The following is a 27,883-nucleotide window of genomic DNA, read 5'->3' as shown; positions in this document are numbered from 1 at the left end:
TTAAACTGAAAAACCTGGTTTTCATGTATTAAATGGAGATAATGTCTTGAAGACTTGGCGATTGGATATGAGGTAGTCGTGTGTGACATTGAATTTTATCATTCATATTCTGGGTGAAAAGAGATAACAAAAGGAAGGAAATTACTCCATTGTAAACTGAGAGGGCTGGAGAAAGTGATGGAGATGAGAATGGTCAATAACTAATCACCAATTTCTTGACTTTTCAGTACTACAAACAGCTGAGAACTAAAATGACTAACTGATCTGTACTGAATATCTCCCATACTGACAAAAACCCTCTGAGATGAGACACCAAAGGATCTGACCCCAAAAGGCAGTCACTAATGTCAAAATCTTTACTTCCTCCTGGAGAAGGATTCCCACTGATAAGGTCAAAACCATCTTTGTGTTCCAATGGGTCATGGTACCAAAATAGAAGGTCTGGAAACTAAAATGGGAGATACAATAAATTGTTCTACAGAATAGCTTAAGGATAGTAAAGAAGTATAGAAGTGTAGAAAATGAAGAATCTAGACAGGCCAGATCAATTCTAGACTACATGGTGTCTGGAATTCCCACAAAAATAGACTGTCTGAGAAACGGTACTTCTTTGAGATCTACAAGGCCTGAAATAGGAAGGTGAACTCCCTATAATAAGACATCTCTCCACAAATGGTCCCAGCAGCAAACCAACCAAGATACCATGTCAATTAATGAATAAGATTTTCCAAAATTTGCAAAGTGGATGTATATTACGCCTCAGACAACAGTTGAAAACATGATTAAAAAAGCAAAACTGTTGTAAGTGACAGACAACTCTGGAAACCTATGATTGATTAAGAGAAATAGTGGTGGTATCTTGTCCAGAGCCTCAAATACGAAGCACAGAATCTAACATATAAGAGTACAGATAAGGGTTTTTCAGGTGATTGAAAACCAAGGCATGATGATCCAATAAATAAAGAGGACAAGGCATAGCAACATCCTCCTACAATTGATTTGCAAATCTCCTTGCATACAAAGTAATATCTAACAAGGATGGAAGAACCAGGTAATGAGACAAACTAGTTTCTTCCAGTAAAGAAAATGAAGATTCACAAACAATGGAAGAAATACTTAAATGTTACAAACATGGCATACTAGTTGTAAAAAGGATGCAGGAGACAAAATTTCCATCTGAAATTTGCACTCCACCATGGAGTAGGAAAACTGGCAACTTGATCTTCTACCAACTCAGCCTCAAAACCAACAGGACAGAAAGCATCAGACTACATGAAAGAAAGTTGAATATCAAAACAAAAATTTATTTATTATATCAACAACTATTCTATACTATGGTATAATCGTGTGCCATACATGGCGATTTTTTTTTTTTTTCACTTATGGAACACTTAAGTACATTTTTCTATAATTCATTGCAATCTTCCCCATCATAAAGAAATTAATTACTTCTCTTTTACTTGTTTTGATAATTCCCTCAGCTTTTGCTGCAGTTCCACTCTTTCTTCTTCAAGTTTCTCTATCTAGAAAAAGAATCACAACATAATTATAAATGTTTTAATAATTTAAAAGAAAGAAGTGTTCTTTACTTTGTTAAACTGTTGTCTCTCAGACACATTAATCACTTAGTGTAAGAAAGAGAACTGGTAAGTTAACCCTTTCGCAATGGGCTTGGTATAAAATAAGAGTTTGTAAGCACATATGAACATGTTAAGTATTTATACACTAACTTTTAATGTGTATCTTAGCAAAATTTGGTGTACCTTTAGTGGTGAGTACAAATCTTTTGTACATAGAAAATCAGATTTTTAATAAAGTATTTTTACTGAAGGTTTGTTTCTAAAAATACTGAGTCTGTTTCATTACTAGTCCAATTGAAAAGTGGTTTTCATGTCGTGATTAATAAAACGTTTCTTTGTCCCAAAAATCTTAATTATTATTTGCATAATATCTAAGACCTCTAAATACATTTAAAATGTTTGCTTTCAGTAAAATTTTATATTTTATCCATTATTTTTTCTACCCTAACTATATGGGGTTTGTCAATTTAACTGATCTTGTAACCACAACAAAAAATTAGGAAATAAATATAAATTTTGCTTTGTCATTCTAGAACGACTACAAATTACAACATGAAAACTCAAAAGGTTTGTCTAAATAGCTTACATCTCATAACATTATACATTTATTATTTCTATTATATTGACCTTCCAGTTGAGTCTGGCTAACATTAAAGAAGTTACAAAGATATGGTGCATGGCACTCACATTACTGTGTTCAAGAATATAAAACTGAAGTTTCCAAAGTCTTTGGTGTATATGTTATATATGTATATGTAAGAAGTTACAAAGATATGGTGCATGGCACTCACATTACTGTGTTCAAGAATATAAAACTGAACTTTCCAAAGTCTTTGGTGTATATGTTATATATGTATATGTAAGAAGTTACAAAGATATGGTGCATGGCACTCACATTACTGTGTTCAAGAATATAAAACTGAACTTTCCAAAGTCTTTGGTGTATATGTTATATATGTATATGTAAGAAGTTACAAAGATATGGTGCATGGCACTCACATTACTGTGTTCGAGAATATAAAACTGAACTTTCCAAAGTCTTTGGTGTTTTAATAAACTATTTTGTAAAATACTGTCACATTTCAGTTATAATATGTTATATATGTATATACATTGTTACTATTTACAAATAAGCTCTTACACTTATTTTTCACAAAATGCAGATTAGTAAATAAAGAAGTATAACAAACAATTATCTCCTCTAATTAAGAACTTTGTACTCATTCACTGCTTGTCAAACATTCCCAAGTTTTATCAAATTTCACAATTACAGGATGTGAAATACAAGAGGGTGTAAACATTTTATACATATACATGTGAAATAACCAAAACTAATAAACTATAACATTACTACTACAGAAATTCACTATAACTTATTAAACTTAGTAACTAAGCTATATTTGGGTCTTAAAATATATGAAATTTTGATCTCATTAAAGTGTAAACTTACCCTCTTTGAATCAATAGTAAAACGAATGGATTTCCAATGCAAATAATCTGTGGAGGATCAGAGAATTACATGGCAGATTCTGAGGATTTAATTGGTTATTCAAATGTCATAGATAAAAGGAGGTTTAGTTTACATAACCATGTGTCTCAAAAACTGAAAAATGGTGGGGAGGGCTAATATGTTTGATTCAGTACATGTAGCAATACCTCAGCACAAAGATAGGAGTTTTTTATTTTATATTATAACTTGTTGATATTGTTAATTAGAGTTCCTCATTCATACAAAACCAAAGATTTGGTATTTCAACATCACAATCATAATTTGAATCAATGCTATATTCTTGATAATGAGAAAGCAGCTTGAAATAAAAGTGTATCTCAGAATGGTTGGTATGGGTATTAACACTTTTATTGATAAGGAGAGAACAATGTTTCCACCCCCCTAGGTCATCTTCAGGTTAAGAAAGAGACATGTGTCTGACAATGGTCACATTCAAACCTCACTCTTTCTTAACCTGAAGATGACCTAGGAATGTTCAAAAGCTGTTCTCTCCTTATCAATAAAAGTGTTAATACCCATACCAACCATTCTGAGATACAATGCCATATTCAATATACCAATAAATCAATATTTATGTGTATTCTTTTAATGTTTACTTTTAAATTAGAAATTAACTAATCTATAATACTTAAATTTGAATGATAATAGATCTACAGTTTTATATCAAACTCTCTGGCATAAATTCATAAAATAGTAGTTCAATAAAATTTTGAATGCAAGTCAACAAACATAACAAAGGCAATAATTATATGAGTATATTTAACTTCTATCTGGATGACTATTAAACAATCAATATACTAGGTACAATAGTTATCAATATTTTTGGTAATCTCAGGAGTATCTCATAAGGTTCAGCCAAATTATGAGAACTAAATTTATACATATGAAATTAACAATGGAAAATAACATTGATAGTACAAATATAATAACGGCAAGTATATTATGTATTCTAACTGATACTGATAATGCAAGTAAAATGAAACAATAAAGTACAGAATACAAAGACTAGTGGTTTGCTTCATGTACTTTAGAAGGTTTAATATATTTTGAAGAACCTAACATCAATTGAAACAAAACATTACAGAATCTTCCCTTATGATATGTTGCAATCATTGAAGTCCATTAACTGGTTTTGACAATATAACTTCAGAGTAAGCAGACATCTGAGATGCATTACTACAACATATGTTACTATTTAGCTAAAGTATCAAGTATCATAACAGAACAGAGATAATGCAGCAAAAGCATTTATAATGATATAAAATAACAAATAAATTAAATGAATAAAAGAACCATAAAGTTAATTACATAATTAGTAAATAATGACTTACTTCTTGTTGTAAAAGTACATTCAAATGTCTGTCCTTGTGATGGTTCCTAATTATATTAAGAGGCTGACGAGCCTCCATCCCTAACTTTTCTCTAATAACTTCATTTTCCTCAAAAAGCTCCTCAGCATGAATTTCCAGTTTATTTACTTGTTGTATCAAGTCTTCAATTTGCCTATTGGAGATAACAAATTTTTTTTTTTCTATTCTTAATATCAGACAAATATGCATGTCCAAGACTTGACATAAAATGATAAAAACTCTACAACCAAGGGTTATAGGGTTTTTATCAATTTCTTTTTTTCTATTATATTAATTAAGTCCTGAAATTTACTTATCAATTTCTTGCTGGACAAACCAGTAACTTTGAGCATGTGGTGAGGAGGGGGATTAATTTCATCTACCAATATATTTCCCTTTGCTTTTATAGTGGTTTTATGATCAGAATATTTTGAAACATTTAAATGAAAAAATAAATGATATACTGATAGACAGAGAATACAATATTTTTAACAACAAAACATTTTAAACTGACCTATAAAATACAAATAAACTTGTAGTTTAGTCATATAATGTGTTCTGAATATGTAAATGTCAATTTCATTTAGACTTCAAGTTTTGTTCCAGTGAAAAGGTTAATTACTAGCTTGGATGAAGGTGTGACTGTTCTTGTTCCATAGTGAGAAAGCCAGAAAAAAGTTGGGAGTTAGATGAAATTGTCTACTTTTTGCATGTTATTGGTCTATGTTCTTTGGCCCATAATTCAATTAAATAAAAATTATTTAGTGCATTGTTACTACCATTAGTATAAAAAGTTGGCATAAGTGTTCTTGATGAGCAAGAAAAACAAAGACTGGATAAGTACTTTATTTTTTGTTTTTAATGTTCATTCCTTATTTATTCTTATAAAAGTAATTAAAATATAAAAATAGGGATCTTCTTAGGTTAGCTAAGAGTAGATTAGGTAAAATAAATAAAAATAATATAATACAAATGTTTCACAAGGCATGAGGCAAGCACATGAGCAGAATGTGGGTAATATAATTCAATAACATTATGAGAGCCACAAATGATCCAAGTGATTTACAACTTATAATGGAGTGAGTTAGAAATGATTCAAAAGGGAATCAAAATGGTAATAAAACAAGAAAACGTAATTATAAATAGACATATACTGTTACAAACTTAAAGTTATTTAGAATAAACAAATGTAGTTTTATGTTACAATTTGTAGTCCTTCTAGAAAGGAGAAAAAAGTAAGTTGGAATTTTTTTTTGGTGGTTATGAGTTTGGTTAAAATGACAGATCTGGTAAAGAGATAGGAAAGAGAAAATAACAGATAAAATATAAAGTTTTACAGAAAAAAAAAGTATGAAATGTATTTCAAAGGTTTTAGGGATTACACAAAGGAAATATGAAATTTTGTGCGCGTGTTTTCTTATGTAGTAAAGCCACATTGGGCTATTTGCTGTGTCCACTGAGGGTAACAAATCCCATCTTTTCAGAGTTGTATATCCGAAGACTTACTGCCATCCCACAGGGGGATATTATATTTTTGAGATGAAAATTACTTTGTACATGGACTATTCAAAACAAATATTCAATATGTTCATGAAAGAATCTTTATTTTAGTTTATTAAAAATACTTCACTAAAAATTATGATTTTTTATATGTGAAGGGCTTATAACATTAACTAAAAGACTGCCAAATTTTGTGAAGATATACATATTACTATACTGAAAGTTAGAAGTATTAAATGTATAAAGAGGTGACATGGTCAGCCAGATTGACCTAATCTGTGTCGAGTGTTAAGGAAAATTTGATCCAATAATGCAATTTGAAATTCTTTCAACCAAAGCAATATCTGATCATATTAAAGACACTAAATACTCAAGTTATTAATTTTTGATACACACACATGTATATATACATAACAATAAATTACATATTTGGCACAACAGACTTCATCCTTTTTCAATTTACCTAATTTCACTAAACAAATTACAAGTATATTAGTTTGTTACCACCTATAATAAATGTATTATCAAATCTGGCTGAAAATTACACATACAATATCCTCAGGTGTGTTTTTAATGAAGTTTGAAAGTTCGTACATACAAACACAACAGAAATTTTAAAATCACAAATTACCACCACATACATCTTCAAATTTGTTACATACATTTATAAATCAAAATACACTATTTCTATACACACTAACCAGTATCTAAGGCCACTTTCAATTTAAAAACTAAAACTTACTTATCTCTTACTATAACTTGATTCTTGTACAGTTTGATTTCTGCAACAGCATCAGCAAGCCCATATTCCCCCTATAAAGAAAATCATAAAAAAATTTTAAAATGCTAAATTTATTTTCTTTATGCTAGAAAGTTTCCAGATTTTATTCTTTAGTCAACAATTATATATGTAGGTTTAAAAGCTTAAATGGACTGCAAATGTCTGTTGAAAAAAAATGATTTGAGATTCTGGCCTCTATGCTGAAAACTCTAATATGGCTCCAGTACAATGTATAGTAGCAAAAACATCTCATTTTCTTTCAACATACACTTCCAGTCTACAAAATTTTTCAAATTTAGTAATGTCTACTCCACCCAAAGTTTTACTGGAACAGCATTTATATTTACTACAATGTTGTCACAACTATTTTAAAATAGTATGCATTTATATAACTCTTTAATATCCTAGCATACTACTATATATCAATAAGTGAAATTGTTATACTCCACTGAATGTAATTATTAAAATAATTCAGATACTACAAATACACTGATATTCTGAATAAGGGCAACACAGTGACAAACAAATACAAATATTCCCATTTGGTAATCAGTAAATGTGTGCTTGTGTGGAACTACGCAAGAAATGTTCATAAAGATTTTAGTTCAAACATTTGGCTCATATGACATGTGGAAAAATTTATACCAGCTTGTAAATTACTAAATATAAACCTTAAGTCACGAATTTTTCATTTACTTCAGAAATACATTTTAATCCTATGATAGTGCCATTTGTAAATTTCTTTCTGTGTGTGTCCTTGAGTTGAGTTCAAAATTTATTTAAAACATTTTACTAGATATGTATTTTAATAAAATTATCAATTATGTTATAATTACAAGTTTTATATTATCAAAATTTTTATTTCTTTATTTAAAAACAAATCTCTAAAATATTATTTAAAACTTCAGTTTTCTTGCAATATGATATACTCATCACCAAACATATTTTAGTTCTTTCTTTTATTTCAACTGTGCTGTGCCTAAGTACAAATTTTGACCAAATGGTCAAAGTATGCACATATACTACATATTTACCATTAACTGGCCAAATTATAAAAATATCTTTGTAAAATTTCTCTCCCATCAGTAGAAGCCGTATCCACACAAAATTAGAGAGAGCTGTTGTTTAGTAACAGACATTTGAATGGCATTGCTTTTACTCAATATGAAAATGCAGATTTCAAAATATATTACTCATACATTTTATAATGGAACATACAATGGAAACATTAATTATAAAGGCATGAGGTTGCTAAATGTATTGTTGGAAATGGTTGATCCTAAGACTTAACTATTTTTCTCACTTTATATATATTAGTTTGATAGGCAATTAAATTGCATTTAGATTTTACTTTTATATCTTAGTTAATTATGTATTATTTGTGTTTTAAAATTCACATTTGAACCCCTCTAAAGCAGCCACCTTCGGGACTGAGACAAACTGTCCTGATTAGAGGGGTTCCACTGTACATAATTAGGGATTATGTAAACAAAAAAGGGACTATGATTGAATGACCGCTTTCAAGGGGTGACCAAATCTGAAGGGTGGCCGCTTAGAGGGGTTCCACTGTATGTCCATTTCTTAAATTTAATCATTTCATTGCAGTGTACATTGATGATAATATCTAGAGTTAATGATTTAATAAAGAAAATCGAGAACAAAACATAAATATTTACATTAAAAAACATTTGATTTATTTTCATTTATGAGGTTCTAGATTATACAAATGAAATTTGAAAACTACAAGATAATACATGTGGTTTTAAAAAATAAAACTTTATTTTGATTTTTCTCCTATTTTGAATAAAAAAATTGTTGTAATTATTTGCCTTCAGACTCTGAACAGTTCACCTGCAAGGTGATTTTCATGCTAAGTATAAAAATACTATTTTTTATCTTACATTTTTCACATTTCATTTGCATAACCTATATATATTAAGTTTTTCTAAAGTAAATATTTATATTTTATTTTCCATTTTCTCTACCTTTTCACTAATTCTAGGCATTACCATCAACATACACTCCAGTGAAATGCTTAAAATGAAGAAATAGGAATATGTACATATCCTTTATCTCTGTACTGAATAATTATAGATATTATTTGATTATTCAATGGCTGTAATTTCATGTCTTTATCTTTTCACTTATAATATATTTTAATTTTCCTTTCTATTTCTTTGTCTTTTATTCTTGATGAAGGTATGCCAACCTATTCCTGTCAACATGGACCCATGGTAATTATAGGACAAAGGTCATCCACAAACTCTTTCACTAATGCTTTCACACATGAATGGCTCCATCTTACTTAAATATTTCTGCAAATTAAACTACATCAAGTTAAATGTATACAATCATAAATTTTTCAAATATGCATCTAGAAACACAAATAATGTATAAGTAATTAAAATATAAATGTAAAATCTAAATGCAATCTAACTGTTCAGCAAACTAATATATATAAGACGAGAAACACTTGCCAAGCATTCGGTAAATTTCAAGAGAATAACCGACTACATTTCTTTTCTATTTCATGCAATAAATCCCTACACTGTTAGAGACCTTTTCAGGCTATAACTAAATCATGCAAAATCTCCTCTTTTTACTGGTTATAATGCCATTCAACTTCAAACTGTCACCTAGCAACACAGCTTTAACTTTGCAAAAGGGTGTGGCTGACCTTGATCTTAAAAGAATTAGACTGTAAAACCCCCAATGAGAAATTCTTAGACATTTTCCAGATGTTAATGAAAGACAGGTAGAACTTTAGTTTGACCTTGTATACTGAGAGTCTTTATTCTATTCTCACAGTATCATGTATAATAGCTTGTAAAGTTTAAACTTGTAGCCTCGAGTTAGAAATTATGCTTCTTTCCAACGATGTATATGTAATTCATAAGGTATCACCTATGCAATAGCAGTGATGTTTTGTAAAAAGCTTCTGGTTACTTAGTTTTAAAGTCAATTAACAGCTTTAACTAAACATATTGCTAATTAAGAAATGTTTTGCTAAAAAATACAGTTTTATAATGTAAAGCAAAAGTTTTAGTGAATATAATGTGATAATAGAATAATAAACTTCCCATTTCATATTGCCTCATACGAGACAATGTTTCAGTCAGAAGTTTGTCTTTGTGTTTAGTTTCTTCTTCCACTTTTCCCAACATTTCTTGTGTCTTTTTTAGTGCATCAGTTTTTTCCTGCAAAGAGCTTTGAAGTTCAAATATTCTAGATGCCTGCTCTTTGTCAACCTCTGAAGTCCCCATTTCAAAATGGGTCTTGAGGTCATCTATGAAATGAACATTATTTTCAATGTCCTTTGTTGCTTGGTCTAGCTGCTGTTTCAGTGTGATAATCTGTTGGTCTCTTTCTTCAATTGCCTGTAAAGAGAAATATTTAATAAATATAATTGACTGTTGAAGGGAGATCAAAATGGCAAGACATTTTTTTTAATACTTTGCTTTACCTTAAAGATTATTTTTATCCAAATTGATAAAGAACCTCCTGACTTAAAAAAACAACAAAAAAACAATTCATATTATGTAAAAGCCAACATAAAGAAGAAACTGCTTAGTTCACCTTTGTTAAAACAGCCAATGTCGTTTTCTCGGCATCCAGTCTAGCAACAGCAGCTTGAGTCTTCAGATCTCTAACCAAGTCTTGAAGTTTTGCAATTTCTTCATCTTTGCTCATTAATACTGTCTTCATGAAACAAAAATAATATTCAAAATATAACTTGTCTGCTGTCTATGATATAGTTAAAAAATGTAATACTTTTTAATATTTTAAGTAAACTTTAGTAAACATACAACTTTTCAACTAAAAATTGTAGAATAATAAGTAAACTGTATTTTACACTGTATTTTTAACTTTCAAGAGATTTTAAATTTTCAGTATAGACATGTTTGATAAAATAGGTTTGATTTTATTGCACTAAGGTCACCTTGATGTCCATTTAAGAAACATGTTCAGCAACTTTACCAACTATTATGTTTTTGTCGCACTTTCCAGAGCTTTAAGGTAAATTGGATGCAATGTTTCTAATGTTTTAAAATACTTCCATAGAAAATAGATGAAAAAATGTCTCTTGGAAATAAAACAATTTTTTATAAACTAAACAGAATTGAACTACAGAGTACTCCAGAACTCACCACAGCTAATGCTATATTGATACTGTTACTTCACTGTTTTAAAAATACATAGCATAAACTATTACTCATCAACCTCCTTTGAATGTTTACTTCCATCAAAATCCACCAGAGCATAGCTGTATTTTTGCACTAGTTCTGCTTCAAACATCACATTTACTTGGGTCCATCTAGAGGTAATTATCTCTTTCAATTCCTCTCAAAATACAAATATAATACATGTTAAATGTCTTTTTATATCTCCAGATGGATTGAAGAAAGAATAGAGGTTCTGAGGAGAGAAAGATGTACAATTCTTTTCTGAAAGTGAAAAGATCTACAGAGAACTGTGCAGATGTCTAAAATAGTCAAGATACAAAATACTTCTGTTGAGTTAATTTAATTCTTCCATAGTATAGTAGGGTTAAAGAATAATTAGGATTCAATATGACATATAACATTTCTTTGAAAACACTTAATGATTTCCAGCCCTGAACATACAGAAACACCTTCACAGGCCATATGAAGAGAAGAAGGGTACTGAACTTTGATTGCATAGGACTGTGCTGGAATTGAGAATATTCAAAGAAGTTTCATAATCCATAAGAATATTCCAATAAGTACGTAAACATACTTAACTATTTTACTGCAAGCTGTTGGGTTCTAACTAGCCCATAGCCCCCAAAGTAACCATAAAGCAATTGTACTGTAACTTTTTAAAATACACATATATGTTCATGAAACTTTGCAGATTATCAGTGAATATTACAAGGCATTTGCACACAAAATATTAATTTTTTTACACTGAGATTTTAAATTTCTTAATTAATTATTTACTCCTGCAGTTTTTCTTTTTGAATGTTAACTATCTAATATGCAAAGTAATTTTGATTTTAAAATTAAAAATACTTTTACATACCCAAAAGTTGTCAAATTTCATAAGTTATATCTTTATAATCTCCATATAATTTATCAAATGTTTTGTTTAGAAGAAAACATATTCTATCTATTAGTTTCACTATTGTAGCTGTCTATGAGTGTGGGCAATTCGTCCAATCTCAAAACCACTAAAAAATTACAGAATAGATATTTTTTACTCTAGAATGACTGCAAATAATTAAAAAAACACAAATGTTTAATTTAATAGCTTCTCATAACATCATACAAATATATATTTATTATTTTTATTTTATTGACCTTTTATCAGTGTGTGATTAACATCGCAGAAATTAAAATGATGAGATGTATGTGCACTCATGTTATCATATCTAATAATATAAGAGTGGCCTTTACAAAGTGACCTGTCTTCAGTTTGTTACAGTGAACCAGTATTTTGTAAAAAAAAACAGTCACATTTTGGCTATAATATATTATAATAATTATTTACAAACAATTTCTTTAATTTTGGTCATTTTTCTTAAAACACAGAATAATAAATAAATTAATATAGCAAACAATGATCTCTTCTACTTATGAACTTTGTACTTATTTGTTGCTGGCTGTAATTTACTAAGTTCCATCAAACTTCACATGTGCAGAATGTGAAACGAAATAAGTTTTTGAAGGTTTTTTAAGTATATTTTGAAATAACAAAAACTCATAAATTACTATATCAATACCACAGAATTCGACTATAATTTTCATGCTTAGTGACTAAGCTGTATTTGGGTCTAAAAAAATTTGATTTTTTGAGCTCCACAATGTCTTACCCGACTGCTTTGATAACACCATGGAGAGAAATAGTTCCCAGAAAACACTTTTCAGAGGCTAAGAAAAACACGAGGGGAACATTCTGAATTTTCGATCAGCTATACACTCACCAGTGAGTAAAGTAGGTGTATGTAAGCATGTTTTCCCAAAAAGAAAAGAGGTGGGTAGGGCCACCTTGGTTGATTCACTAAATATAATAATCCCTCAGAAAATAATATAAAAAATTACAAATAGAACAAAAGGCTTCCAAAATTTACTCCAGAAAATTAGATAAAGAAAATCAGCAACCTACCTACTTGAAAAATAGATTAACTGAACTAGCTGAAATATAATAAAAGGCAAGAAGAAATAAACTGACAGCTGCACTTTATAAAATGTCAAGCACTTCCACCAAACACACTTTACCATATAACCAGTTCTACAAACAGGAAAACAAACAATAAAACATACACACACACATATATACAGAGGGTTGAAACTCTATATAACATTGTCATTACTAATCATCATATTCACTTTTACAGCCAGAGCACAGGAGAGATAGATTATTTGGTGTTTGTCATGTGAAAGTGGGTTTCTAGAATTCCAGACAATCCAATTTCATCCCCCCAACAAAATTCTCCAGAGATTTGGACTATATGTTTAATACCTCACTGAAAAGGGCCTCAAATTCAAATTCAATTCAAATCATTTCTATAAAATCCATTACTAGAAAGTCAAATTAAAATTAAATTAAATCCTAATTTGATATGATGTTAAACTTAATACTCTGAATGCATATCTGGATGTCTCTGTCTCAACTCTTCACATTACTGACAACCACAATATCTCTACTCATCACCATCACTGGAAAAGAAGACCTTCATCTTGCCTTTGCTGATCTTCTTCATTGCTTTCTCTTATAAACTTCCCATCAATGTCTCTAATCACAATTATAGCCATTGTAACAAATTATTCTCACTAGTGGAGTTGAAGGGGAACAACTGTCCCTGAGCATTCCAAGTGGGAAGAATAGCCAACTATCACGTTGCTTTCTCTTCCTTCAAACTAAATTCCTGCCATGTTTAGTTCAGTTTTTAAAGCAGCTAGCCAAAGTCGTTTGGCCATAAATACAAAGTACAAGCACATCAGTTCTGTTACATTAAGTTCTATCTTTAAATTCTTGAGACTGTAAAATACAATAACAATAAAAAAATTTTAAAAATAAATTAGAAGGTTATGCTTTACATTCTAGCCTGTAATTATTAGTCATTTGGGTTTCTAATTCATAAGAAACTATAAACTTTGTATTTGGACACCACAAACATCTAATTTGAACCAGAGTTATATTTAACATACCATGTGACACACAACATTTGAAATTTAGAATTTTAAAAAACATTTACTTGTAAATTAAGAAATTAACTAATGTATAATAATAACATTTTAATTATAATCTATAATTTGATCTGATACAAAATTTACTGATATGCATTCATAAAATAGTAGTTCAATAAAATTTTGAATTTAAGTTTACAAACATGATGGCATGCTCTTTAACTCCTGACCATAGGAAGACGCATCTCAATTGGGTTAACAGTAAAGGTCTCTTTGCACATCAGGTATGAAAAGACCTTCTGGTCCAATGCCAAAATGTATTCATAGGTGCTGTTTTAGATAAAGTCCAGCAAAGAAGGCAAACAAACTTATCATAAGCATTGAGACAGTGCAAGGTGCCAAGTGGTGAAATAATATATTTGATAAAAATCCATTTTATAAATACAAAAACAATTAAGTTAGAATAAAGATGTTATCTAAAAAAAATCAAACATCCAACTTATATAAAAGGGAGAAACCCTGTAAAGACATAATGTGATAAACTGGAGAGTACAAAACTCCTTTTTTATTGCAGCTGAAACAAACAGCAGCATGATTACTTGTTTGCATGTTGAGGTTATCAGTACTAGCTTTTCATTAATTTTAAAATGATGCACAAAATGGAAGGCAACTTGTCAACAACATTCAATGACAATTCTTGAGCTTCTTGTCACCATCAGAAAGTAGAATGAACCATCAAATTTTTATGCCTTCATAAACAAAAGAGCAAGCAAGTTCAGTGACAGGTTTCAATCTCACAAGTGGTAAAGAAAAATATAGTCACACCAACATTGAAGCAAAAATAGTAGAATACAAGTGGCAATGGAAAGGCCTAAATGTACAAAATTGTCTATTGTCCATTAAGAGATTAAAATAAAAGCACAAACAAAGGTTTTCTTTATGCCTATGAGCAGTAACACTGATGGAATTTGTAGTATAGAATTAAATATTATGAAATGATAATAACGTTGCAAAATTTATAATGAATGCACTGTGATTTATTTATTATGACTAAATCATACATACTATGAAAGAGCAATTATTGTTCTCATATACAAAATGTTATGATATAAATTTTAAAATAAAGCACTTGAATTTCACAATGGTGCAAACATAACTAGAATACTTCTAGTTGCAAAAAGTCAAGTACACACTAACTACCAGAATATTACATCATAACTTCTGAAGAAGAATTCATTACTTAAAAAAATTTGGTCTAGATAGCATTTGTTAAATATCTTAAATATATAAAACTTTAAATATTGCTAATAAAAAACCAGTATTAATTGCATGTATGTCAAAAAATATCAAACGTGACTTTTTTATTTTTCAAATTTAACATTCATATATTTACATGAAATCACTTATGAATGAAACAAAAAATATTTCAAAATTTACTAGTCACATAAAAATACCTATGATAGCAGCACAATTTTTTTTAATAAAAGCACTAAATTGCTTCCATGTTAAAAATCTCTTCAACAGAACATTATGAAGTGTTTGTATGGTTGTGGTACCACAATGCATTAAACATTGAATTCAATTTTATATATAACCTTGAGCTTCCATAAGCACAAACATCACTTAATTTTAGTTATTTACTTTATTCAAAAAACTATTAATAATCAAAAAGGCTCAATGAAAATAGTGTAATATGTAAAATAACCAATTTTAAAAGCACCACTTCATTATTTTCTATTCATATTTTAAATTATCAGTGTACTAATGTTCAACCATCTTTAAATGCTGTTATAATACCCTTAAAACAAAGGGAGGGTATAGGCTAATTCAACAATCTCCAGTTCTTGTTCTTGAAAAAAATATACTAATTTACTAAAACCACAAGTTATTCTATAAACTGATAGATCAGAATACAGAAAATTAAGTTGCAAGTTTGAAAAATTTTAATTCTCCTATTTTATAAGTAATGCTCATCAATTTTGAAAATCCCTCTCAACTATTAGATATAAAAGATGTTCTACAACTAAACTGTTTTTTTGTTATTTTAAGAGACATACACAGTAAAGAGGCAATAGATTTTACTTACCTTCCATTCCTCTACTCTCTGAGTAACAGTTTCCATAATTTCATCATCTGTTTCTGCTCTAAGCTCATTCTGTTGACGTAGATCTTCTATCTGTTGGAATAATTTAAATCACAGTTTTTACAATTCAGTAATCTATAATCCTATTTCACTTATCACTGAATACCTAAAATATTTGTAGATTATATATTATCCTTTTATTGGCTGGTTGGTTGAGTGAAAAGAGGTAATACTGATTTTTTCTGGAACTATTAAAGACAGTTTATAATAATAAAACACTGATACACTAGTATTTTCATCCTATTTTGTGGAGAAAAGAGAGAGTAATTAGATAAGTGCCATAATAAAGAATTAATTTTATTAACAATACATGAGAATTTGATTGCAATATTATATTTATAATCACTGTTGTTAGAACAACTTGATTTGTAATACACATTAGATATTTATCTGTCACTTCTGCAACAGAATTTACATCTCATTTGAACAGTTATTTTCATTTCTTAAAAATATTTTGAATTAATAAAATTACAGCCATTATAACATAGGTCATATTTTGTGATGCATAAAATGCTAGTTCAATCTTCAGTCATATCCAGCTTAAGCATAACTGCTACCTTACTAGCCAAATCATCTTGATGTGATAAAAATATTCACAAAAAATCATAAAGCATTAATTTGATATTTTATATTTGAGTTATTGTTAAGACTACAAAACGGCAGTGTTCAACACTTGATAGTCCAGCTAGTAAGAAAAAGGTTTGCAATTTTAATTTGTCTCAATGTTTCATATTTAAGAAAATTCCAAAACAAAACAATATTTTTAACTGAATTTTTTTATGCAAGTTGTAAACTGATGACTTATGGTAACATATAATATGGACATGTAAACTGCAAGTTTAGAAAAAATCTATTACCTCTGCTAACAGCATCTCTTCTTCCTTATGCTGAGATTCAGTAACTGACTCCAATTGCTGAAGAGATTCCTAAATGAAAATTATGTACAGCATATGAACATTCACCCCATTCAAAATTGTAGGTAAATTTTAATGTCAATACAAAGCATGGTATTGTGAGTTATCAACCACTGGTGTTCTGATAAAATAAATCATTTCTACATTGCAATAAAATTGTCACCATGATCATTTTAATGTTGTTTAAAATACCGGAACCTTTATTTCTCTAAACTAGTCACCTTCAACAAATCTGAATGAAAATAAGTTTAATAAATCAGTAGGTTGATTTGTCATAAACTCCTTGATGTGGTTTTCAGAAATAAACATTATTTAATTGCACTTATATATTCCTAGTTTTCTTTTACACATTTATATTCATTAGTACATATAACACCCAGTTCTATGAAAGCACTGCAGCTCCTTTTTGTTGTAATTATTAAAAAAAAGCATTTCATTGGTACAATGCTTAAAACTAGACATTTCAGATATGATTTAACTATATTACAGCTGCACAAGTTTAATACAGCTATCATGCTGTAAGCAGTTGTGTAATATGTCACAAATACACTTAAATATGTATATAATCACACTTCACTATTAATCTTTCTTTTTTCAACTACTGGTATTTATTGCCATTTGTGGATAACAATTCATATATACTGAGATAAAACAATGTTTTGACAGTCATTAATAATACCTAAATGTGAAAGGAATGTAAGAAAAAAAAGCATAAGAAATTAAAATAATTTTCATTCAACTAAAATGATAAAAACTTACAGCTTAAATTTTATCATCATTATTTGTGTGTTATTAAACACAAAGCAATAAAATGAGTAATTTGTTACTACTACAGGTTTTGAAACCCAATTTTTGACATTATAAGCCCTTAAAATTACTACTGAACAAAAAAAGGCTTACAATTATACCTCTAAGGTTCATTTTCCTCCTGTGTTATTAAAATTATAGTTTTTCAAAAGTTTCTCCAATCTTCTGGTACAATCCTGAACAGAAAATACATATCTCATGGTGAAGAAGACAAGCTGTGATTTTTGTTGTTGTTTTAGATTGCCAATCAAATTTGGAAACCTTATTTTTCAGCAAAGTTTGCCATGGAATCATAAAGCATTTCAATTCTTTAATTTCTTTCCCTTCCCTTGTGTACTTGACTCCTACAATTATTATTTCCATGATAGAATTGAAAAGTAGTAAAGAAAAACTGCCACTTTAGCCAGTTGACTAAGCTTCAGTAATCTCATCTCGCTTTGATGTGACCTTTGTAGGTGTTTATTTCAATTTTCATATTTTATTGCAAACAACTATTATTGGTTTGAACACATAGTGAACTCACGATATCTGTCAAGGAGAATGGTATTTTATTATTCCACTAAAATGATAAATGATTTCAACATTCACTCAGTGACAGAAAAAGTAATAAAGGTACTTCAAAATCTGTTCACTAAAATACTAACCTGTAAATTAATAACTATTGTTTTAATGCTATTTAAATGAGGTATTAAAACCAAAAGAAAATTTACACACTGAAGTACTACACTGAAATAACAAGATTTTATTAAACCACAAGTTTTCCAGCACTTTAAAGAACTGAAATGGTTTTTCACCATGTAAGTTTTCTTTTTTTGAAACTAATAACTTCAAATGTATTCATAAATGAAAGGCACTCCTTTTTTGTGCAAGTGCAATTTGTGCAAATTTACAAAATGTTTTTTATTATATAGGTTCAACAGACAATGTAAGCTTGAAAAATAATACCAACATGACATAGATTTTTTTTTTACCAAAAGATATAGTAATTTACACTATATCATAATGCAGTTTCACTTGTTAGCAGAGTATTACTATAACGTATTCTTTTAAAACCAATAAATTGTGTTTAAGAAAAGTACAAAAAAACTGAAAAAAATTATTTATATCTTACTAAATGCAACAAAAATGATATAAAACCTTGGTTTTTATGTAATCATTTGTGGTTTTATCCATCTGCTCCACAGCATCTTCTAACTTGCTTCTCATTTCTGTAACTTGCTGGCATAACTTTTTATTTGCTAGTTCTAATTCCTGTTGAAAAAATCCAATAAAACAAACTTGTATTTTGCTTTACTTGTGATAAAAATTATGATTCAATAAAAACTCACACTCTGTTCAAGAAAAGAGTAATATTTTCTAACAACATTTCATTGATGTCGCCTGAATATAATTTAAATCTGAAAACTCCATGACTAGTCTACAAGATTTACATCTGAGAAACACTAGAATATTACAAATTTAAACAAACAATAATGTTATTAATGTATCAATCTTAAAATATGCATTCACTCAAATTTATGCTATTCTTTTACTTAACTAAAATATACAATTACTTACAGTGTTCTTACTAATGTACAAACTTAACTTATACAGATAAGAATTATTTTATCATTGTTGAACAAGATTTGTAGAATGATAAATGAAAGTTGTGAAAAACATTTTCCAGAATGATTCTTTACTTTTAAGACCTTTATACAAAACAAATTATTCACTATGTTTTGAATTTACAGAAAAATATTAACCCTGCTTTTTTAACAGTTATTTTCTCGAAAGTGGGTGGTAGGCCGACTGAAGGGGTCACCTAATTTAACCACTTGCACCACTGTGCAGTAGTATACAGTCTTTTATTATAACACTAAAATGATGTACATAAGGGATTTTTAAAACTGCAACTTCTACTGTTGTGCCATCAGTAAAATGTGTGCATGCCATGAATCACAAGAATTATGCAGTTTATAGGCTACAACATATCATGATATATGAACTTGAAAACTAAGAATAATAAATATTTGTTACTCTTAATTTTATTTTTATTTATATTTGAAACAGGATACTTTTGTAGACCCTGGGGGAGTAGATCTAGTTTTTGTACTACTGTATTGTGAAAAAGTGAAACTGTTAAATAATCATTTACAGTCATACCAGTAACTTAAAATCATTGCAAGTCATCTTTATTATAGATCTGCAATGTTTCATAATATAATGATTTCTGATAATACAGCAAAACAAAAATCAGGTCAATGTAAATCATCAGTCATTAGCTTATGATATAAGTAATGGTGAAGTGTAGGTATGCATATAAACATGTACTGATTAACTAATTTTTTTAAGATCTCCCACACCACTTGCAGAACACCTATTTATTGCTATGTACAAAATAGGCTGTTTGTATATAGTTTCAGATGTAGTTATATCATGTTTAATCTGCAGGATCATGTATCAGAAGTTGTTGTTTGTCTCAGAGCAAAGCCACATTGGGTTACCTGCTGTGTTTGTTACAGGGAATCAAACCCCAGATTTTATGGTTGCAAGTCATTAAACTTACAGTTGTCCAACCAGGGTACTTGTGTATAAGAGTAAGGATAACTCCAGCTTTCAATAGGGCATATTATTTGGTCTTAATCTGGAAGCTTCATTGTTATCACGGATAGTTTTTTTGATAGGCTGTTCAGGCATCTGCCATCAATGGAGCAGTCTACCAACAGCAACAAAAAACAAGAAAATATGTCTGCCACAAGAAGAAATTTTAGTGCAAACATCTAGTAACTGTGGAATTAAAATCATTTTTGCAAAGAACTGAGTCTCCTATTTGCAATTTTAGTAATTTAAAACTTATAAATATACATGAGAATAGCTTTACAATAGTACCATAACTCTTAGCTCCACAAATTAATGTTAGAAAAAATACTAGTTATATTTTCTTTCACAAGATAATATATTTCAAAACTAAATTATATGAAAACACATCCACTAGCTTAGTTCAAATTTGTTGACCCTTTGTTTAAATTCATAGGCATCAACAGTAAGAGATAAACATATACTGGTTGTTTATAAAACCATATTTTCATGTAAATAACCCACCTCCTGGAATATCCCAAATCTAAGTGAAAAAGTGCTCCAGGAAATTTTTAGGCATGTATTATATGTACTCATGTATACCCAGCAGCCCAGTGATACAAATACATTTTGGAAAACAAGAAAAATTAACAAATCTTTTGACATTAACACAATATCTTCACTAAATAGAGATTCTGAAAGAGAGGTGAGTAACCTGTGGCTAACACTGGTTGAATCTACAGGCAATCAGAAACAGTGACAAACCATCCAATCAGAACAAATCCTCCATAATCCACCAGAATACTATAAAGACAACATCATACACAAACAAAAGCTTAAAATTTGGTCCTCTATACCTGTGTTTCTACAACAGGTAGTTGTTGCCCATTCAACTAAGTTCACTGTGTTGATTATTGAATTTTATGTCATTATAAATTGCTTTAAAAATTACTGCCATACAATGTTTGCTGTCAATATTAGGAAGAAAAAAAATATGAAAGTTACACAGCCAAATTCAAAATAAAAATTTATCAGTATGCAGAAGAACAAGACAACAGAGAGGCTGATCATCTGTACAAAAAATCTGTACAACAGTGTCAAAAACAACAGCGAAAATTAAAATAAATACCAAAAAACTAAACAAGCCATGAAGTGTGGTTTTGCAAAGTAGCCAACACTGGAAGAAGGTCTGAAGGTTTGAGTTATATCACAAAGAGATGTGGACCATTCAGTATCAAAGACCCTGATATTCCTTCAAGTGCAACAAATGGTAAGCTGATTTTATGGGAAGACCTTCATGGTATTTCAAATTCTTGAAATGAAATAATTTGTCACAGCCAAGACAATTGTTGGCCAAAAAGTACCCTTGGACTAAGAAGTTAAAGTGAAAAGCATCTTGGAGTCAAATTTGGACAATCATACCCCATATTTCCAATGTAACATGGATGAGGTTCCTGTCAGTTATGATGCACTGCCATCAATGACTATTCAAACAAAATCCCATTGGCTAGCAGCATCATGACTGTTGGACATGAAAATTCAAATTTTGCAGTTATACTTTTCTGTCTCTCTGATAGTCATTTTCATGGGTAAACACTACACAAAGAGAATTTTCCCACAGGCAATATTTGAAACCAAACACAAGTGGCCAGTGAATGAGGATGAAATAGAAGAGTAGGCTGAAAACTCCTGATGGTAGTGACCAGGACCCTTCTTCACAAAAAAAGAAACTGTTCCTTGGATATGACTCTATGTCAGCCTATAAGTGTCACTCCATCAAAAAGAAACTTAACCCTTTCAGTGCTGAATAACAACTTTTAATGTTTGGCATGGCGCTGAATATACACCTTTGATACTTCAACTAATTACGATATCAGTACTAAAAGCATAATATCTCGGCAATAACTCAATAAAAGTTCCTGAAATATTCAGTGATTGTACCCAATACTATATGTATTAAATTCAATACATAAGAATAACAGGAATAAAGGAAGGTCACCTGCCGCGCTGAGCCTTCAAGTCGACTGCAGTTGCCAACCTCGCCGAAAGGGTTAAAACAATTGACAGTGATATAACCATAATCCCAAAAAGGCTCACAAAGAAACTGCAGCCACTTGACCTCACCATAAATAAAATATTCAAACTGAAAATCTGCAAATATTGAGAGAAATGGATGACAGAAGGCCTGCATAAATATACAGCCTATGGAAAAAATGAAGGCCAGCAATGCTAAAGTTTCCCATTAGGCTGTAAAAGCATGCATTGCTGTCAAAATATCAACCAGTTAGAAGGTTTTTAAGAAAAGTGGACTGGCTTCTAAAGAAGTGATGGATGAGAACAATGACAATATGCATTGCAACACATCTACACTTGTCGACTCAGAGCTGCTTTGGCTGTTTCACAGAGACACAGGAGATAAGGACTTTGATGGCTATAGAGAAGATGATTTATCTTTAATTTAAATAAAACATTGTCAGGTTATATAGGTTTATTTTCATTTGAAAAATGTAATTTAATTACCTTCTGTCACTATACATTGCACAAGTAAAACTATACTTATCTGTGAAGAAACTGTATTGTTTATCATAGTCACTTAATTATTTCAGATCAAATTAAATATATGTATATAACATGTGCAAAAGAATTGTTATTGAAGATGTTATTATCGAAATTAAAAAAACAAACTCATATCATTGATAATTTAACTCAATACTATGTTATGAATTCAATTAAAGGTTAAAAATGTGGTGATACTATGGGGCACACTTGAACAGAAACCTACTCATCTTGGTATACTGTGAACAGTTTGTTAAGTCACAAGTGTAATTTATTTAGTTACTTATAACTACAGTCATAAGTATTCATATTTATGCTTTGTCTTTTGACCAGCGAATAAAAGGGACTGTTAGCAGACATTCTTACTGACCAAATAAAAAATTCCACAGTTCATATGTTTGAAAACTAAATTAACACACAGCTATCAACCAATACAGTAAACACTACACATATCTCGGCAATAACTCAACAAAATCCCTGAAATGTTCAGTGATTGTACCCAATACTATATATGTTAAATTCAATACATAAGAATAACAGGAATAAAGGAAGGTCCCCTGCCGAGCTGAGCCTTCAAGTCGACTGAGGTCGCCAACCTCGCCAAAAGGGTGAAAACAATTGACAGTGATATAACCATAATCCAATCAGAACAAATCCTCCAAAATCCACCTGATTGGGAATGTAGAGGGTGGTGTTAGATGTTTGAATATATAATTTTATATTATTTATTTTATTATTTTTAATATAGGTGTAAAGGTGTTCCTTTGTATTGGTTTATTTTGGGTTTAAGTTGTTGTATAAGTAAGGCTTCTTTAATTTTGCATTTGTTTATGTTTGTTTCTTTATTTAGTATTTGAGTGTTTTCTATGGTTATGTTGTGTTTATGCAGTGTTCGAAAACGTGTGAAGGTGACTTTTTATGTTCATTGAATCTGGTTTCCATTTTTCTACTTGTTTCTCCAATATAGAAGTCGTGGCAGTTATCACATTGTATTTTATAAATAATGTTGGTGTGATGTTTGTCAGTGTAGTTTTTACATAGTATAGACCTCAATTTTGTGCCTGGTTTTTGAACAAATTTGGTATTAACTGGAATGTCATATTTTGTTACTAGTTTTTACCAACTGTTGATTATTTTTCTGCTGATGTCGGGAATATATGGTATGCAGCAGTATATGGTTTCGTGATTTTTTGATTCGTGAGATATATTTACTTTGGTTGGTTGATTTTGTTTTCTGTCTGGGTGTGTGCATATAATGTTTTCTACAGTTTGTGGAGGAAACTTATTGATGTATTGTTTTATTTTGTCTAATTCATCATTAATTTTATCTAGTGAGCATAGTTTTATGGCTGTGTTTATTTGGTTTCTTAGTATGTTCAGTTTTTGTTTTGTTTCATGTGCTGAGTCCCAAGGAATGTATAGTCCAGTATGGGTGATTTTTCGGTGGATTTCCGTTTTGAATTGTGTGTCGGTTCTTGTAATTTTAAGGTTAAGAAATGATATTTGATTGCTTTCTTCCTGTTCACATGTGAAGTTAATGTTGGGATGTATAGAGTTAATGTGATTGAAAAAATTAAGTGTGTGTTCTGTAGATTTGAATCCCGCAACCGTGTCATCTACATATCTGTACCAGTATAGTGGTGGATGTAATGTTGTGTTAATTGCTTGCATTTCAACTTGTGTCATAAAAATATTGGCTAGAACTGGTGACACTGGGTTGCCCATGCTTTGGCCATTTGTTTGTATATAGTTGTGATTGTTGAACATGAAGTTTGTCTTCATCGTGGCGAATTCTATGATGGTTGCTAACTGGTTGCTGGGAATGTCTATAGATGGGTTAGGGTCTTGGATATAGAGTTCTAAGGCTATCTTGCAGGCTTCAGTGGTTGGAACTTCTGTAAAGAGGGATATATAACATCGAAACTGGCCATTAAGGCTTTATGATTAAGTTGATTTAGATTAGCCTTGAAATTAAAAGTCTTTGATGAATGAGCTGGCTGATGTTACATATTTGGAGAATGCCCATGCTATGTATATACCAAGATTGTAATTAAATGTTTCATATGTGGACATTATTGGTCATAATGGACAATCTGGTTTATGATGTTTGGGGATGCTGTATATTTGTGGTGTGCGCAAGTCAGTTTTATGTAGGTAGGAATAAAGTGTTTGTAAAATTGTGTTGGCTTTTTTCATTTTTAGTAGTATTTTGTTTAGTTGCGTTTCATGTATCTTTGTTAGATATGTGTGTATTGGCTTAAATTTGTTTGTGTCTGATAGGATGTTCTTCATTTTTTGGATGTATTCATTCATGTTAATTATGACTATAGCGTTACCTTTATCTGCTTTTAGAATTTTTATGTGTTTGTCTTGTTTTAGGTTTTTAATGGAATTAATATCTCTTTTTGTAAGATTGTTTCTTAGCTTTCTGTTTTGTGAAATTATGTTGATGGTTTTGTGAGAAAATTCTCAGTTATACAACCCCTTTCAAACATGCGGTCAGCTTCCGGTCAGTTACCTTATACTTTCTTTGTGAACCTGACGATGGCCGAAGAAGGTCGAAACGTTGTTGGCTCCTCTACGTAAAATATTTTCTCAACCCAAATGAGCCGTTTTTACATATATATTTCTCTACAAGTGGGTTTTCTCGACATCACTGAAATCTCAAATCGTGTGATCACTCTCAACATATAACATGTTTCAATTAATAACAGATAAAATGTCTATTTTAAGAAACACAAATGTATACACACACATAAAGATAATTGTTCAAGATAAAAAGGTAATGAGTGCCTGTACATTTGTTAAAATCTTACTCCTTACTGCAATTCAGTTGAAGTGTGTCAATTTACATGTGTAGAAGGCACATAAGTCTGATCCCTTTCTAAAATGTTACATTAAAGGACTTTCTGATGCATAGCTCTCCTACTCCCTGTTCATAATATTTTAGTGTTAAGAAGAATAGGATATTTGTGATGTTGAAATTATCAGTAAAATAAGAAAGGGTATGATTACCAGCAAGGAAACTGTGAAAAGCTGGTATCTACCATGTGACAAGTGGAAATGCTTTGTCATATTGGACAAACCATAGTTTGTCTATTTGAGTATCTCCAAAAATATTAATTTTTGAAGTAATTTATTTTAATTCTGTGCAGACATGATACAAATGGTACTGAGGATGTTGCAAAAGTTTTTTGAAAAGGTTTGTTGTGGTTTCAATTTAAAGCTATAATAGTGTGTTAAACAACTGGAAAAATTTTAAAAAGTGCTATAATAAATACTGCATTTTTCTAGGCTAATATGCTGACACCACTATACCATTAAACTTCATTAAGACAAAATATCCAACCACATGTACAAGTTAGTATGCTAGTTACTCCATAATATGTGACCTTGAAATTACAATATACCAATTGTAGATATTTTTATTCACTTATGTGCATTGGGGTTGCTAAAATTAACCCTTGGAAATTATTGCCCAGCATGGTTGATAGATTTTGAAAAGTGTGTAAAATTGACAGGGAACAACATTGACCAGAGTGTACTGCACAAAACGCTCCTGCAATAGAAATTCCATTATACAGTAATAGTCCATAGGGAGGGCTATCACAAAAAATACTATGAATAATGAGAAAAAGAAGCAATAAGGCAGAAGTTGTGTTTTTTTAAATTTGCACAAAGCTACACATGAACTAATCTAATCTAGGCACTAAAATGATGACACTTATTGTTGTAATTTATATGTCATGACATCACTAAAACATGAGAAGAATTACACACTCTGTAAGCTACAAAACAGTATGACATATGAACTTCAAAAAACAAGAAATAAAAATACTTGTTACTCTTCATTTTGGTTTTATTTACTCTTGAAAGATAACTCTTTTGGTGACTCTGCAGAAATACATTTAGTATCTAATTCATAACTTTTTTGTTTTCAACCCTAAACACTACAAATCATGACACAATTCAAATGCTCGTAAAACTTTTGAAACGTAGATATTTATTTCAAATAATTATAAGATGCATGTATATGCAAATCATAAAATTAAAACTAACTTCTCCTAAGCACTGTGAAGTAGTTCATTATTTCTTATTAATAAATAACAAACATATGTAGACATTTAGTATCTAATTCATAACTTTTTTGTTTTCAACCCTAAACACTACAAATCATGACACAATTCAAATGCTCATAAAACTTTTGAAACGTGAATATTTATTTCAAATAATTATAAGATGCATGTATATGCAAATCATAAAATTAAAACTAACTTCTCCTAAGCACTGTGAAGTAGTTCATTATTTCTTATTAATAAATAACAAACATATGTAGAAATTAAAACCATACATCAAGAATTTTTATCTAAATATGGACTTTTCATTAAAGTACAAATATGCAACACATAATTCAACTGAAGCCTATAATAAAAAATGTATACATCAACATGCTTCTTCACAAAAGCAATATTAAACATATTAACAAATATGTGCATTTAATCTAATTCAAACTTTACCTCATTTTCCACCAATAACTGGTGAATTTGTTGATTTTTCTCTCTCATTTTTGAGGTCTCAGCTAACTGTTTCTTTTCCATACTCAGTACATACTCAGCTTCTAAAGATTCAAGCTGGCGTTGGAAAGAACCAAGCTCCTCTTTTAACTGGATTACCTTCAATAAATTATAGTTTACAGAAAAGAAAAATACAAATTAAGAAAACCAGTTATTATAAAGAAATTCGTAATAATATTTTTGTTGTAAATTGCTTATGCAAAATGAAATACTGAAATTAACTTCAAATAATTACAGAATGTATGTTTGAATCATAAAATTAATTTGAAGTTCATGCATAACAATTTTATGTAACATACAAATACCTTATTATATTTTTATCTTTACTAAAATCTTATAGGAGAAAATATGATTTATACTCAACAAGCCTTCTGTACATGCTAATTTGAATAATTTAAGGAGATAATGATATTTTGTTGTTACTTAAGAATATAACTGTTTAAGTTTAGGATATAAATTCCT

The 27,883-nt window shown here is 29.8% G+C and overlaps 1 protein-coding gene across 9 annotated transcripts in view; it reads right to left on the bottom strand.

Moving 5' to 3' along the window:
- The window catches only part of LOC143253103 (centrosomal protein of 290 kDa-like), a 169,070-nt gene that overhangs the window by 115,301 nt on the left and 25,886 nt on the right, over positions 1-27,883 (bottom strand). For all 9 annotated transcript variants that reach the window (XR_013029381.1, XM_076506359.1, XM_076506358.1 and 6 more), the window contains 9 exons: positions 27,365-27,520; positions 18,873-18,986; positions 16,872-16,940; positions 15,958-16,047; positions 10,297-10,419; positions 9,802-10,097; positions 6,682-6,753; positions 4,422-4,593; positions 1,450-1,523 (listed from right to left, as the gene is read on the bottom strand). Coding sequence is in view for 8 of the 9 variants with exons in the window: in XM_076506359.1 (XP_076362474.1) it covers positions 1,450-1,523; positions 4,422-4,593; positions 6,682-6,753; positions 9,802-10,097; positions 10,297-10,419; positions 15,958-16,047; positions 16,872-16,940; positions 18,873-18,986; positions 27,365-27,520 (1,166 nt within the window). In the remaining variant the exon portion in view is untranslated. The remainder of the gene's footprint in view (positions 1-1,449; positions 1,524-4,421; positions 4,594-6,681; positions 6,754-9,801; positions 10,098-10,296; positions 10,420-15,957; positions 16,048-16,871; positions 16,941-18,872; positions 18,987-27,364; positions 27,521-27,883) is intronic.

Source organism: Tachypleus tridentatus, chromosome 6 (assembly GCF_004210375.1).
Source record: "Tachypleus tridentatus isolate NWPU-2018 chromosome 6, ASM421037v1, whole genome shotgun sequence".
Lineage (NCBI taxonomy): Eukaryota > Metazoa > Arthropoda > Merostomata > Xiphosura > Limulidae > Tachypleus > Tachypleus tridentatus.
This window is presented reverse-complemented; position numbering and strand designations above follow the sequence as displayed.